Raw genomic sequence first — 17134 nt, 5'->3', positions numbered from 1 at the left:
TACCCTTCTGTTGGGACACACAATACAGAAGGCGTTAGCAGGATGCACTACTGACTCACGCTTAGCCTGTTCACCACCACAACTCCCAGATCCTTTTCAGCAGCATTCCTATCCAGCTAGTCAAGTAATCAGCATGTACCACTGCAGGGGTTTAGTCCTTGCAATTCTAGTTGCAGGACTTGGCACTTGTCCTCACTGAATTCCATCAGGTTCCTGCTGTCCCATTCCTCCAGCTTGTCTACATTCCCCTGCACAGAAGCCCTGGCCTTGAATATATTAACCACACCACCCACAAACTTGATGAGGGTACAAAATGTATTGTAGGGCTATTCAACTCTCCTGTTACAGTATCTATCCAGAATCAAGAGTAACAGAATCATGGCCTATGCATTTTTTTGTTAAACATACAGCTTCATGGGCAATTGAGTCAACTTAAATTATCATTATGACTGAAAAAGATGGTCTAACTCCCTGCCTCATCAATCACTGTTTCTGTCCTTCCCTTGTTCCTAGCTGCTTAGACCTCTCCTTGCCTTGCACTTGTTTTGACACATATTTGACCCTTAACTTGCCAGCTGTAATACTAAACAGCAGGACCTTGTCCATTTTTGCTGATGTAGCTTTCCAAGACAGTGAACTCCAGTAATTCAGAGATGTCTGACAAGCACCCAAAATGAAAAGTGGCAGAAGCATACAGCAGGAGAGGATCTTACTGGCTGTTACACTGTTTCTTATGAAACTATTGTCAAAATGCCAGGTCTCAATACACCAGGCCGAGGGGGATGGGCACTCTTGTCCCATTCTGTTCTCTCTGTCCAACAGAACAGACTCCTAAAAGACTCTAGCTCTCCCGAGCCCTTTGAATAAAAAGAGAGATAATCCATGTTGAATTTCTGGATTTTGCAGCCACTATGAATATATATGAATGATTTACCAGCCTTTTTACCTCAACAGGCACTGCTGACTCATCTTCTTTCCCTACTTATACCCAACCCTCATTCTCTGGAGACAAACTTTGCATTATCTATTCTTTTCAATGTCAAAATCTGGCCTCATGGCAGAGTCAGTGTAAAAGACAGGGGTATAACTTAGGTGAGAGGGAAATTCACAGAAGGCAATATTCTTTTACTCGAATTACCTCTGAAATCATAAATTTAACAGCATTACAAAAAGGTATAAATATCAAAAGCAGTAATTGTTGTACATATACCAAGTACACAATTTTTACTTTCACCTATAGCTCTCCACAGAGACCACGTGAGACATTAAATAAGATGTGGCTCTGTCAAATTCATTCTTCCTTCTTTATTCCATTCCTTGTCTCACATAAATTGGGTAACTAAATTATTAAAATATATATTATTCTAATAAGCTTCTCTTCCCTCAATTCTTTCATGTAGAATTAATACTGAATTAATGCTATCAGTTTTCTATGAACTATGGAATCTAAAATTTCTAATCCTGTCAATGAAGCACGTGGATATCAATATTCTACAAAGGCTTTTTTAAAAAATATTTGAAAACCCAAAGAAAAAACATATTAAACTACTGCTATTATTATTTGAGTTGAATATAGTCAGGAGTTAAATTTATTAAATGACAAAACTGTGCTAGTATTTATAATATGAATTTGATTCCTCCATCCTTGGTAAACAAAAGGAAATGTAATTTATAACAAACTTTTCACCAATGCACAATGTTGCATACAAAAAGTAAATCCAAAATACCAATTAAAAAAAATACTGAAATATTAAAAAAACCCTCACATGCTAATACTATGAGTAATTTTTGCCCAAATTAGTGTAAGTTTGCGAAAGTTAAAAATAATCAACAGTACATGTTGCATAGCACACAAACTACTTGAAATTTAATTGGTGGCACGTACAACAACATTAAAATGTTACTAAAACCACTCAAGTTACAGACTTGCCATAAACATGTAAACTTTTTACACTTAGAAAAATTAGACATTAAATAGATACTTCTACATCGTATTGCAATACAAAATTCAAATCATACCAACATTTTGTTGAAGTTAAATATTACATTAGCCTTCAGAAATCTCAGTTCTCTCAAACAAAACTATCAGAGTATCAGAATATCCTCCTTACTCTCTACATAATTAGAAGACAAACACAGAATTCATGCTATTAATATAGTTAACAGTTTAGCTTCAAAAATAATCTCAATTCTGCTGCCTACATTTAGAAAAAAATGAGTTGTACTAAAAAAAGTGATGATCTACATTGGATAGAATTTTTTTTAGAAATTAGCCTTTTTTTTTTTCTAGCATGTCTTACTATATAGCACCATTACTTCTATACAAAAACTACCACTACAATTTTCTTAAAATTCAGAGCTTCTTAATTCAAAAATTCTTAAAATTCAAAACTAGTTTCCCTACTAAATACATTTCCATAAATCTAGTTTGCAGAAAACCAATACACTCAAAAAGTTCATTTCAAGTGATGCAACAAAATGACCTTCTATTTAGTCCATCAGGAGAAAGCAACAAAATACATCAGAACAACTGTATTGCCAAAATCTTCTTTTGGAAGCCCATAACTGAAAATAACTACCAATGTCAAAAAGTCTATTTAAGTAGCTGCCCTCAAAAGCAAGTTACATACTGATTTGCAAAGAATGCGACAGAGGTAAAAGCATACAAACATCAGCAGCTTATACGTTATGCTATGTCACTAATATTTATTATGTTTATATAGTCTGGAAAGGGTTACAGATAAGATCACAGTATCTTTACCAGAAAATAAGTTTTCCTGAAAACATTATACATTTATACCAAGATGTTTAGGGGAGAACTTGGTAATTCATCATTACCAAGTTACTTACCTGAAACATAAAAATTCTTTTGATCATCTTGTTCAATGAACCAACAAGAAAGAGCTCCAACAACCAATCAAAAGACTACCCACCCTGCTATAATTACAAGGAATTAAAAAATGAAAGGCTAGGATAGAGAAAAGGTTTTCCTATAATCATAAACGATGTGTAAACACACAAAGAAAGTTTGTTTACAATATTCAGCCAAGCTTTTCTCATTCCTTATCCAAAAGTGACAATGTTATTAAACTTAATCTTACACAGTTTTGTACAAATTTTTTTTTAATCAATATGTTCCAACAAGACAAAATGTTATGCACTAGTACTGCTTTGTACTATTAATATCAGCAACAGTACACACCGCTGCTGAAATGGAGGGTCTGATATATACTTACTGCTTATTAGCTTTAGATCTGCTCAAGTATTAACCACTTCACTCCCTTGGTTTCTACTTCCAATACTATCAAAAAGATTCCAAAGGAATTCAAGGCCTAGATTATCTTTCAAAAACAGAAATTAGTTGACTCCATAAAGCTGAACTAGTTCAGAAGAAAACTTCTTGTTGGAAAATATCAAACTGAACAGGAACACACAGAAAATACCTATATCTGTAGGCCCTGACTTAGGATCCCGGATCTCTACCGGATCTCCCTTTACTCTGACAGGTTCCATATGGCTCCTTCAAAAGAAAAATCTGTTGATTTATAGAAGGCTAGAACTTTTCAGCTCCTGGGTTTACTTTAATTTCTCGAAGTTGTGCCTCTTCTACTGAAGCACACTTTTTATTTTTGGTAAGGATATTCCAGAACACTATGGTTAAACAAAAATCCGATGGTATTTTCTGCATGCACTCAATTCTTAAAAGTTTATGGTGGAGCAAGAATCTTCAAAGACACTTTCTGATACTATCTTCTCATCTACACACCCGAAACAAAGCAGAGAAAACTGTTTTTCACACTGCGTACTTTCTAGCCTCAGTCACAATTTAGATGAGTGGGTACAAAGCATTGTCTCATACAATTTCATGAGACAGAGATAGGGAACATTAAAAATTAAGATTGGCCCTTCAATTTGAGATTAATCATATCTTCATAAAAAACCTGCAATTCAGCCACAATGCAAATTACACGTGGTAATACAAAGGGAAGGAGTTGAACTTCATGAAAGTACCTTCAAAGGAGAAGCTAAACAAGTATATCCTCTGTAAGAGAAATATACTGATTAGCCTCATTCTTGATTAAAAAGACAATGATAATAAACACTGCTATTCAGTTCAGTTAGTACTGACAGTAGGCTGACTTGCTAAGAGACAGCTGAAGTGACTCCCCAGGGCCAAGCAGCTGATACAATAGCTTTACGAAACGGCAACAGCATCATTCTGGACTTCAGCCTGAAGCCAATAGATCCTGACTTGCCTTCTACAGACTGATCATCTCTAACACCTTATTTGCGACTGTCCAAGAGAAAATTCCACAAAGTCAGTGAAGTGGGTTTATCTCAGTACAGGATCTGAAGGCAAGGAAAGTGAAAATCCTCCTCTCTCAAAGGCAACAAATATGTTCTAATAGAACACGGCTTGAAACTCAAGTACCTACAGAATATGAACTCAGTATAAAAATAATACACACCAAAAATAAAATTTCCTCAGCCAAGTACAGAAGTTGAAAAGAACAACCAAAGGTACTTTACACAGAAGCCAGAGCAGGAGAAAGAAAATTGTAATACAGATCAAAAGTAGAGGTCTGTACTAAGTGCTTAACAGAAACAGCAGGACAACTACTGTCTTCACAGCCACAAAGTGTGCAAATGGCACAACGTTTGTCCAGCTTACACATATGGCCAGAACTAAAATTCTCCAACTTTCAGTAGCTGCACAGCAGCATCCCAGGATGAACTACCATATACTCAACCAGCTAAAGGAAAAGCAGTACCTCCCTCTGGAGTCGCCACTTTTGAGGAACCCCTCACATTTTGAACACATCAGCAGCTTAACTAAACATCTTAATCTTCAAAGACAGGTGATTAGAGGAGAATAGAAGTGTTAAATCTGGGTGCTTGTGTTACTTGGCAATTATGAGGAAAAAAAAGACAGTAAACCATGTTCCCACACTATTATAGTTCTCTCTCTCGCCCCGCAAGTCAGTGAAAACCTTTTGGGAGAAATACTAGACTTTCTTTTGAAAGTCTACTAAAGTCAACAGATATCAGACCACATTACTTTCAAGCAAAACAATCTTCTTTAGATCTGGATTTATAATTTTGTTGTTTTAAAGTATTCTTACAAAGGTAATTTAAGATATTACTTCTAGATTCTACAAACTCTTCAAAAGTCATTCGGTCTTCCTTACTGGTAAATATCTATTTTATATAGCTATACATAGTAGCTGTATGTAGACATTTTTCAAAAACACAAATTCAGTGAATCATCTATAAATTATGTTGTTTTGGGGGATTTTTTTGCTACATACAAAAGTAAACACAAAATATATATTAAACCATCTATACCACTCTGTTACTTCTTGCCCTTCTTCCTCCTTCCCCATCTCTTCCTGGGTGAGGTGGGGAAAGCAAAAGCAAGAGGGAAGAAAATACAGCTCTTGCCTTTAGGCAAGGAATCAATAGGAGGTGAAGGTTAAAGACAGATTTATACTAACATCTCTGACTCCCAAAAGATCAGTGCCTGAGGTTTCACCTAATTTTTTTGATTGCAATAATGCAGTATAAAAGTCATAAAAAACACCTATCAGGCTTACCACCTATAGTAGTTCTGCTGGAAACACTACTCTTACAGATGGCAGTAAAACTGAATTTTATTTTAGCTTAAGAAAGAAAACCCTTCAGTTTTACTCTTGCTAAAACTGTTACTGTCATCTTACAGCCAAAACTGTATTACAGAACTAAGAAAATGTTGAAAAAAGGTGCTGTTTTACTTTATGCTAAACAATATCAAACTGCACTCATCAAAAGAGGGTCCTGCTCATGTTTCAGCTCCAGTCAGTTTCACACTCTCATCTGCTTCAAATACTGCAATAAGGCATTCATATAACTTCAGAGCAAGTAAGACCTACACACTAACCAAAAACTGGTGCTCGCCATCTTTAAAAACAGAAAAGAAAAGGCTCAAACAAAACCCAACCCCAGGTCACTCCCAAACCTCAAACAACTCTCCACTCCTAAATGTAGTCTTCTGTTGGACCAGCAAGATCATCCTACTCGCCTCATGGTCACACAGTAAATAGGCTGAAAGCAGGGACAAACACACAACCAGGGAGCCAGGGAGAAAGGAGAGAGAGAAAACCATACTGTGAAATTTCACCTCAGTGCAAACACATATATGTTAATATTTTATGTTAATCTGGAAATCTGCAAGTTAAATTGCTTAACATTTTTCATGCAGAATTATGCGCTATTTAGAAAAAAAATGTTTCCATCTCTGTAACAAGTTAATATGAAAAACTAGGTTTACCAGCAAAATAAAGAAAGCAAGCTGACTAAGTAAGCCATACCAGATACCTGTTTTCTGCAGCTGGAAAGAGTGGACTTCAGAGCTTTTTAATATATGAAGTAAAATACAGTGGCCACAGCCAGGCATGCAAGCCTGGAATGCCATTGGGTTAAAAGTCATTTGGTATTAGAAAGCAATGTAAGTTTTTTAAACTACAGGAAACAAATGTTAAAACTACAAATGTTTAGCAAAAAGAAATATTTGTGTAAATAAAGACAAAAGACCATCACATATTAAGCATACAATTTAGAGAACATATTCCACTTTTAAAATGCGCTTTCCCCATAACTATTTATTTCTAGGATAAAATTCTAAAAGTACTTTAAAACAGAAAATGAGAGGGTTTACTTGTTATGCAAAGTGGGAAAGTCCTCCAATAGTTCTCCTATCTTACCTGTATCTTCAATGAATTGCACACATTTTTCAACAAACAGAGGTATCGGTTTCTCAGGTGTAACCAGATCCTGTAGGGGCATCCCAAAGTAATTACTTTCCCAGTTTCTACGGATTGGAGGATTGAATGTCTTAGTTTTCTTTTTCGGCTACAACAAAACAGAGTTATTTAAGTAATATTCAAGTAGTATTTTAACTAAGTCATATTGCAACCATTCAATAAAAACAAACAGATCACATATCTATGAGACATTTAAAATTCCTCTATGGCAAACTGAATAAAAATAAATGTACTTTTAAAAGGCATACATTAGATATGAAGCACTCAAATAACTTCTAATAGATCTGGTCATTTTTATATCACATTAGGAACAAGACAAACCAATGCACCAGTAATTGAAATACGATAGGAACAAAAATAAACACACTACTTGTTTAGAGTGCTATGACAAATCTTTACATACTAACTTTCAGCACCAAACAAAAAGGAATCTACATGAAGCACATATGAACCACATATCTATAGAAATTTTTAGGATAAGATTGTGAAGTGTCATATCACAAAAAAAAATTGAGTGTCTTCTGTATGCGTCTCATTAAAGATACTAAATAATCTTTATATTGCAACTATTCTAGAAACATGATTATGCAGATCGTATAGCAACCAATCTCAGAGTCAGAGTTGCAGGCACTCCTATTAAACATGACTGCTTTGTTACAGGCACAAGACTTTAGCCAAAAGGAGGTTTGCACCCAATCATATCTAATAAGGCAATGAGTTTCATAGAGAGTTTTCTTGCTTGTTTTATTTTTTTTCCCCCCTGACAGGGACTTTATCACCTTTGGATAATTACAAGAATTATATTCTATCAGATACCATGTTTCATCTCTGAATCTTGATGAAAATATTCAGAGATGGCCATATAAAGTGGTCAATCAATTGGCTGTACATTGGCAGCTGAATATGGAAACTGAATGAACATCACCATTAAAAACTAGCATTTTATCATTACATTTATATACAGTAAGAAGTTAGTTCAAAGTAGTCACATTTACATGTAAAAGCTCTACAGTCAACATCTAATAGTAGAAAATAAAAACAAAAAGCACAACAGCCAGATTTAAACTTAATAACAAGGTTTCTAGAATTTTATAATTTATAGTCAGACTACACCTGAATTAACTACTAAGACAAAACATGTCTCATTTCTATACTTTACATCTAGAAAAGTCTTGAATTTCAATCTCTTTGTATTTTAAAAAAATGGGTTAACTTCTAGACTTCTGTACCATCGAATTTATTTCATCAGTCCTTTCAGACTATCTAGAACTTCCAAGTCAGCAAAGTACGTACTCAGGATTGACTTGCCCACTGAGAATTAATGAGCTGAAGCTGAACGCTATGGGGGAAAGTGGAAACTACGGCCTAAAGAACATTTCTCCAACCATCACCCTACAGTGCCTGTGGAACTTCTCCAACACTTGATAAAAAAAAAAAATCTGTTAATCAAAGCTTTTCAATAACCTAATTAAACAAGGAAGACTTTTTATGAGGAATGTCTCTTTATAAGACAGCTTGTGCTTCTTGAAATCAGCAGCAGAGTACATGTGATTGACCACGATAAGCGAAGGCTAACAAAAAATTAGGCCTGTTCTTCAAATTTGGGATTTCTATAAAAAGTTTGGCACTTGTAATTTAGAAGCAAGGAACATTTACTAGAGAGTTCTTCAAAACATTAGAAAGAAATTGTTCACCATCAATCCATCCCAAGTTTTACATTAACTGAAAATTTAATAAAAAGTTTAGGGAAAAAAGCTTAGAATAAAACTTTAGGATAAACTTTTATGACTAAAGCAGGCAATATCTGAAAGTATTATTTTCAACTGTCAACTCTTTGCATAACTTTCATTCATCTTAGATAAGATATCAAAGGTTCTACCAGCATGTGCCTTCATATTAGAAAGAGCTTTTTCTTCCTTCCTTCTCACTGCAACAGTTCCCTGCTTTGAAGTCCTCAGCACTCAACCTAGTTCACTGGCCATTTTCTCTTCAATGGCAAAATCGTATGTATTTAGGCAACATCCAGTTCAGATGAGCAGCAGCTGAAGCTAAACAACGTGTAAAACTGAGGGAAAATATCTTTGTCAAATGTTGAATGAAAACTAATTTTAGAGATATATACATTAATGCAATGAAAAAAGCAAAACCAAATTGAAACGTCTTTCTTCCAAGGTGTTCAGTGCGGATCCCCACCATCTTAGAAGAAATGAAGCAGCACTCAGACCGTGTATTTCAGACCCAGCAGACAGAGAAAGACCATGCATGCCTCTGATTAAGACGTAATATTAGCATAACATAATTAAATATAAACAAATTTTGTTGGTGTGAGTGGAAAGCAATCTGGTTAATGGAATTTACTAGGATTTTACAATTTTTTTATGATAATTATAATACTAATTAATATTATCTGTGTAGAATACCTGGACATAGTATGAAATATCAAATATGTCTGCAAAGGCAGAATAAAGAATTTTTTTTTCTAATAATTGCCCCGCATTTAGAAAAATGGTTATATGGGACTGAAATATCAAGTATGACACTATACACTAAAAAAAGCAGAAAGGTTTCTTAGATGAGTTATCTACCTGAAACAATCAGTTTAATCTCCAATTTGAAAAGTGAGAATTTGTCTAAAGAATTTAAAGAATAAAGAAAATGAAGTCCTTTTCAAACTCATCTAAAAGAGTAGGAGAAGAGATGATTGTTGCAGGGCTATTCCATAAACATGAAATTAGAATTTCACAAGGCAGGCAAAGTTACAATAATAATTTTATCAGTTATTTCCCATTATGTATCATGTCTCTCTCCTGTCCAATATTTATTAAAATACCTCTCTCATGATTTCCCTTTCTTTTGGGGCATGTGAGTGGGGTAAACTCTCCAATGACAGCACAAACCAAATCTTCCTGCAAATAACACTTCACAAAAAAAACACTTCTGCAAATTAGCAACAAAACTTTAAGGTATTAAAAAACCACCATCTTATTTCCTCATTTGAGATTTCCATGCTTTCCTTAAGTTGCATGTCTAGACTTCTTAAGCAGTGAACTTATTCTGAACGAAAAGGCACACTACTGTGCAAAAGACCTGATCTCTGTCAGAAGATCAACTGACTTCAGGAAAAAAACACAGGTCTTAAGTCTAAGAAAAATAAGCTTTAGTGAAAGCTTTTTTTTTTTTTTTTAAGCCTTGCTCCCTGCTCTGAGAAAATAGCAGCTCTTCTGATCCATCAGTCATAGCATGGAACTTTTAAATCTGCTATTCAAGATAATGATAATGACTACCATAAATTTTTCTGTGTTAAACTAATTTTTAGAAGTTCTCTAATGAAAAAATATTTAAACAAAAGCACTGTTAAACATTAAATTATTAATTTAGTTAAACAGCACCTGCAAAAAGTGAGTAATTTGTGAATTCCTTGATTTTGACAGAGAGATTAAGATTTTGCCACAGGTATTTTTAGTTCAATAGTTCTGCCCAATACACCTACTGCCCACAGGACGGCAGTCACCTAATGCTGAACACAGCGAGCACTAATCTAGACACGGGCAAAGACAATTTTGAGTGCTTCTTCTACATCATAATACAAAAAGACTAATAGGCACCAAGTCAGAGAAGACAAGAAGCAAAAAGCGCATTGTTTCATATAAAACTGTTTCATGTTAGTAATTAAAACACAAGCACAACACCATAAACCTGAAACCCCCAGTTTTCATATAAATCTGTTTTTTTTATAATTGATTGCTGAGCTAACGTTGAGCTTTCCAGCATGGGTTTCACCACTTGCTTCTTGCCAAAGACAACTTCTCTTCATTCCCTAACAGAGGTTAATGCCAAACCTCCAGCTGATCTGTATATATTTTGGCAGGAAAGCATTTTAACTCTGAGAATCCCAAACTTGCCTTGTGTTGCTGATACCAAAAGCATTTACCTGCAATATTGCTTTAATTACAGTAGTTTAATCACTGAAACATGTGTTGCAAAAGATTAACTAAGGTCCTCCTAATAAAAGGCAAGGTAAACAAGAAAACATGTATTCTAGCACAGCACAGTATCCCCAATTCTCAATTTCAAAACTAGAAATATTATTATAAAAAGCATAAAATTGTGAAAATGTAGATTTAAGTATACTCAACATTAACTCTCTTGACTGTAAGTACCAGGGAACCAGCTAAGCAGCACTCATCTTCTAGAGAGAAACTAGGCTGAGACCTCAGCCAGCTGCGAGTCTTGAGAGTACAATGCACTTAAAAAGAACCTTTTAAAATTAACTTAGAAAACTAAAAAAATGCCCAAACCTATCTATCAAACCCCTCTATGGATGGGCTGATTACTCTAGCAAGTCCTCTCTATTCAAAATGGACTCCCCTTCTTTTTTTCCTCTCACTTCCATCCCACCAGAACTACCATCATAATTTATTTATCAAAGGGGAAATTCAGCCACTTCTCTACCTCCCACACACTTCACTACTACTTTTAATACAAAGGAAATTTTCTGCCTGCTTCATTTGCAGTCAGCCCTGGGGTCATGGAGGGCAAAGTCAATATTTTCAGGACTATTAAAATACTTTATAAAACCACATACCGTGAACAGCATTCATTTTATAGGCTTAATAAAGCATTTGTAATCTCTAATTCATGGCTAGCTCTTCAGAAACTACACGACATATGAATAATGCAGATGATGGTCCCTAACATGCTCTTTCTTTCCCTCATGCCTTCTGCCATTTTTAGAGTTCCAGCTTGCTACACCAACTTTTAAACTACAGAGGTACAAGAAGGCATATGGCTCCAAATATGCATTTTAAGAGTGTTAAATTTGAACAGATGAAACCTGAAAGTACAGATTTTGATATTTCCTATACTCCACAGGAGAAAAAAAAAATTCACTGCACATTCCAGTCTGAAGTAGACAGTACTTTGCTAAATCAACCATTGAATTTACACAAGAACAGCTGAATATAAGTTGATCTCCCATTTCTCACGTTTACCATAGTCTTATTAAAACTGAGATCAACACAAATGGCTATACAGTTCCTGACACTATTTCAGTAATAGTTTCAACATTAGATTTCATATAATTTTGAAATTATGACAGCAAACAAGTTTAAGCATAGAAAAATAGATGTCAAACCTGTACGACTCATGTTCTAAAACAAGTCAGATATGTGAGAATTCATCTAGGTGCTAGTGGATTTTTCGTGCTGAAATGCTCAGACAAGTTTTCAGATTAATTTAAAGACATCTCATAATCTTCTTGGTATAAAGGAAAATGGAAAGAACTTAATTTACAATCTTCTTCAGAAGCAACAAATGTTGTTTGCAAACAAGGTTACAAGGCACAAAGTTTTAAAGCACTGTTTTTCAGATTTAATTTAACAACAGCTGGAAACTCCAGTCACTAAAAAAAAAAAAAAAAAAAATCAGACCTTGAATAATAAAACTATTGACCATTGGTCAAAGAACTAAAATAGTGGAACTTTTTCAGATTTAATAACTTTTAACAATGGCATGTCAAAGAACAATCACTGGTGAGTTAATTTACTATATTGTTTACAAGATGTCTGTAGTTAGGATTTGTTTTCAGAAGTACTTCAAATAATTTCCTCCATTAAAAAAAAAAAGTTACTCATACTAATCTTAGTCCTACTTTTATGAATGTATTAACAAAACAATTCTGTCATAACAAGGCAAGAACCCTGCAGAATTTATTTCAAGACAAGGCTCTGCCTTTCCCTTTGCAGAAATTTATTCAAGATATTTGCTGATCTTGATATACTAAGGAGGATAAAAACTAAAACAACTATATAAGAGGGGAAAAGAATACCGCCTAAATTAAACACTCAACATATCTCAAAATGTTCACAAAGATAAGAGCTCTAAATTGTATGGGTAAATTTTAAATACTCATCAATTCCACAGTAAAGATAAATAATATGGAATAGCTACAGGTTTCCAGATCAGGCAGGCTTCCTGCTGTACTGCGAATTACTAAATTAAGGCAAGGGTCAAAAATAACTTGCAATGATTTAATGTAGTAGTAATAATAGATAAATCAATAATAATTGATAAATAATTTTTAAAAGATCTATATCAAGTTTGTTTACACATGAGAAGAACATGGTGAGAACAATGAAAAGCCAAGGAGCACTGTGGCTTGGGCCTTGTATCAGTGCATAAACTGCATGACAGCTGCAGCTTTAGGGTTATTGTACACACATGAAGAGGTTCCTCCTGTCCAAGACATAAGAAGGCTTCCTCCAGCAAGATCCTTATCCTCCAGAAATCTTCACTGCCCTTTCATGTCCTGAAATTTTCTGCATTTTCTCTGTTGCTCCATATCTCCAAATTCATGAAGTTAAACTAAAGACAAGATTAATTCATTATATGGTCTGCAAGGCTGCTGCTTCTGGAGAGACTGGTGTGCACCAACACACAATAATGTTCCACACTAGACCTTAGTATTACAGTGTTAAAGATTCTAATTGAGATAAGCATCTACCGGTAGTTCCCACTTGCATTTTTGAAAAAGACATGGAGATGAATGAGCACATATCTCAGCTGCAGAAGTCTAACTTGGCAAAGCAGAAACAGCTGAGACAAAGCTACATATGAACACTGTGCTTAGTTCCTCCAAGTTCATGAACACTAGTAAGGAAACAATCAAACACAGAAAGCATGTTGATATAGGAGAGAATTCATGCTGGAAAATGTATTTAATCTGACAGATAGTTTGTGTATTAACAGCAGAAAGGACTAGGTGTTTTTTCACAAGAGAAACATCTACAGAGAAAAGTTCCATAGGGGGGAAAAAAAGCACATCATAGCTTAACAAATACTGGCACACAACATGCACTTGAAAGCTTTCAAGCACAATGTGCACACACAACTCCACACCAACTTGGCTAAAATGTCCTATGACTCTGAAGCCAATCTGCTTTCTTTTTTCTCCTTCTCTTCACTTTTCTTCATATACTTCCTTACCAGAAAAAGTTTAACGATCCACTTGTTAACAGCACATTCAAGGCCAAACAATAAATTTTTCAGGACATTTAGAAACATGGTAATAACATAAAACAGGATAAAGGTGGGTGTATCACAAGTTAAGAGTATGCTAGACTGATTCAGCCTTCTGCATTGAAAACATGTATTCTTTTCTAGAGGCAAAGAAACTACAATGATAAGTTGGTGCTACCAACCTGGACTTCAGTAAGGCATTTGACCGTGGCATAGAGAAAACTACTGAGACAGGATGATACTCAACAACAAAAAGGACAAAGTCACAGACTAATGGAAATATCATGCACTGAAATGTGCACGTAGCATGTACTATAATGCATGTGTACTATGTGTATGTACTATACTTGTGTGTATATACTATAATGTGCACATACTAGAAGCCACCTGTACTACACAGTAGGAAGTCATTAGCTGGAAATTACCAAGGACAAGAATAGGCCAAAGGTTCTTAAAGTGACAATAGCTGTAACTAAGAAAAATTTGGGTGCAATCACACAATTGTGTCAGGTAGTAATTTCTAGTACAGATCAACAAACATTAAGATTATATGATGCACTGCTATGACATTCTTTGCAATACTATACACAGATTCAGTCATCCTCATTCAAGAACATAAATTCAGAGGGAATTACAAAACCTTTTTTAATCTTCTATATTCTCTTCACCTGTTCGGAGGTGAGTCATCACAAAAGGAAAAAACATTTCAGGAGGAAGGTAACCACAGCAAAAGGTGAAAACTGGAAATTGCAAGAAGATTCCTCACGAGGAAACAGAAGTTCTGGAGGAGTTTTACAGAACAGTGAGAATGATGGGATAAAAGTTTTCAGAGGAATTATTTCTGTGATAATTGAAAACAGAGCTCAACAATGGTTCTTCCAGTTCTGACTACCAGTATATAGAAACAAACACAGTGTTAGAGACAACAACAACAGGCAAATAATTCAGACCAAAGCACACTTACTTAACTGGTCTCAATTTTAAAAGTGTTTAATTTCCTTTGGTAGTAAGCAGTTAGGGAACCTTGCAAGTAACGTTACCTGCTCACCACAAATTTGTCACTGCTATACTTTCCACAGTAAAACATTTTAATTTATGCTTCTGAATAGCAACAGGTAGCACAATTCTGAGCATTTACTTCTGCCTTTAATAACATGTGTTCACAATAGATTTTTTTAAAAGTTTGGTACATATGTCTTAGCAGACCAGTCAAACTACAGCTGTTAATTTCAGGGTTGTAAAAAGGAACTGTTGTTTTTCCTACTGTTTGCCAAAACTCCCTTCTCCCTTCCTACCCATCCAGCTCTTGCCTTCTTCCCTTCAATATTTTACCTGAATCCTACACTCACTCTACACCCATCCCCTGTGTCCCTGTAACTGTCCTAGTGCCCACAGCTTTATATGATTTCACCTTGTAAGTTCGGAGACTGGGGTCTGAAAGCATCCGGACAGAATGAGCATCCTTCACAGCAAGGTCATGTCCCTTTCTTGAAACACATTATCTTTAAATGCTTTCTTATTCTGGGCCTGCCTTTAAAACATTTTCCAGAACCTCCAAGGGGTAAGCAAATACCACTTTAAGAAACTTTCATTGTGTTTAACTTTAAAGTAATTGTCATAAACAGGGAGGAAAAAAGTCAAACCCAGAAAACCCAAACCAAACCAACGCCCCCCAAAATAATTTGTAAAAAAATTCTAGTGTAAAAATCTGAATAGGCAAATTCTGTCTCTAGATGAAATCTGCTTTGCATAACTGAAAACTGAAGTCCAAAACCCACAAATGACTGTGTACAGGTGCTGTCTGCAATACCATAGAAGAAATCCACCCAGAAACACCACATCTCAAACTTGTCAAACACAAAGATGAAAAGAGTATCAAGAATGTTACATCCTATTTGGGCTTTAGAAAGCAACAGCATACTACAAAGCTGATTTAGTAAATAAATAAATAAATAAGATCAAGCGATAATCTTTGACAATGAGGACCTCAGACTTCAAAGGTTGAGTTTTTCCAAACAAATTAATTTTGTTCATAAGAAATCTGTATTTCAGAATCACTATAATTATAGCAAGAATAGTTACACATGTATCTAATGTTCCCTTTACACACAGCTGAACAACTGAGAAACAGTACCAGCAAGAGCTTTAAGAAATATTCAGAAAGGAGTACAAAAGTTTTACTTATCCCTTTCACATTCAAGGGGTCAAAATTCACAAAAAAACCAGCAAGTAATCTGTAAATAGCAGTGCACTAACATCCCTCACATGGACTAAATAACACTCAACAAGGAAAATATCATTTGAATATTTCTGAGTTTTTGTAATTAAAGACTGTTAGCTGCTCATCTAAAACGACACAGGAAAACACGGTAAGTTCAAAACTAATAAAACTGTATCTCTCTTGCAGAAAATCAACACTCACAAAAACCTAAGGTGTATATTACAAACTAGAATGACTCATCACATGAACTGGAATTACTCTCACTTCAGCATAATGCAAGTCAACACAGATAGAAGTCACTACTTATCAAAAGCACTAAGCACTCAACATTCTTAGATATTGTGAATGCTTGCAAGCATTTCAGCTATCAAGCTAAATTTGCTCGCTCCATTATTACAATAATTTGTACTTCTATTAAAAGTTTTCTCTGACTAATTCGAAAGTATCAGCCCTGGACCACAATTTGCAAGTAAAAAAACCCAAACAAAACCACCCCAACAAAAGCAAGAAGTACATTAAAGAAAACTTGAAACAACTCTTGCAATTTTCCAGCATCTTAACCACTACGAAAATTTAGAACAGCCTGAAACTTCCAACTCTGGCTGCCTCTCAACACACCAAAGGCAAAAGTGGAGGCTTTGGTAAAGACATCAGTGGGTTTCCTGACACAACATCAGGAATAGAAGACCCCATTATATTAGGTCTACACAGTTTAAACAAATATCCAACTTGGAGGAACTCTGGAACCTGATGAGATGTATCTGCAAGTCCTGATGGAGCTGGTGGATGAAGTGGCGAAGCCACTATACATCATATTTGAGTGGCAGTCCAGAGAAGTTCCTGCTGACAGGAAAAGGGGAAGCATAACCCCCATTTTTAAAAAGCAAAAAAAGGAAGACCCGGGGAAACTACAGGCCACTCAGTCTCACCTCTGTGCCCAGCAAGATCATGGAGTGGATCGTCCTGGAAACTATGCTAGGGCACATGGAAAATAAGGAGGTGACTAGTGACAGCCAACATGGCTTCACTAAGGGCAAATTGCGCCTGACAAATTTGGTGGCCTTCTACGACAGGGTTACAGCACTGAAGGACAAGG

The 17134-nt window shown here is 35.3% G+C and overlaps 1 protein-coding gene across 2 annotated transcripts in view; it reads right to left on the bottom strand.

Moving 5' to 3' along the window:
- ARHGAP5 (Rho GTPase activating protein 5) overlaps positions 1-17134 on the bottom strand; it is a 52320-nt gene that overhangs the window by 18442 nt on the left and 16744 nt on the right. For both annotated transcript variants that reach the window (XM_074824592.1, XM_074824591.1), the window contains one exon: positions 6741-6888. In XM_074824592.1, coding sequence (XP_074680693.1) covers positions 6741-6888 — 148 coding nt within the window. The remainder of the gene's footprint in view (positions 1-6740; positions 6889-17134) is intronic.

Source organism: Strix aluco, chromosome 4 (assembly GCF_031877795.1).
Source record: "Strix aluco isolate bStrAlu1 chromosome 4, bStrAlu1.hap1, whole genome shotgun sequence".
NCBI classification, from domain to species: Eukaryota; Metazoa; Chordata; class Aves; order Strigiformes; family Strigidae; genus Strix; species Strix aluco.
Note: the sequence above shows the minus strand (reverse complement) of the source record. Positions and strands in the feature narration are given on the sequence as shown.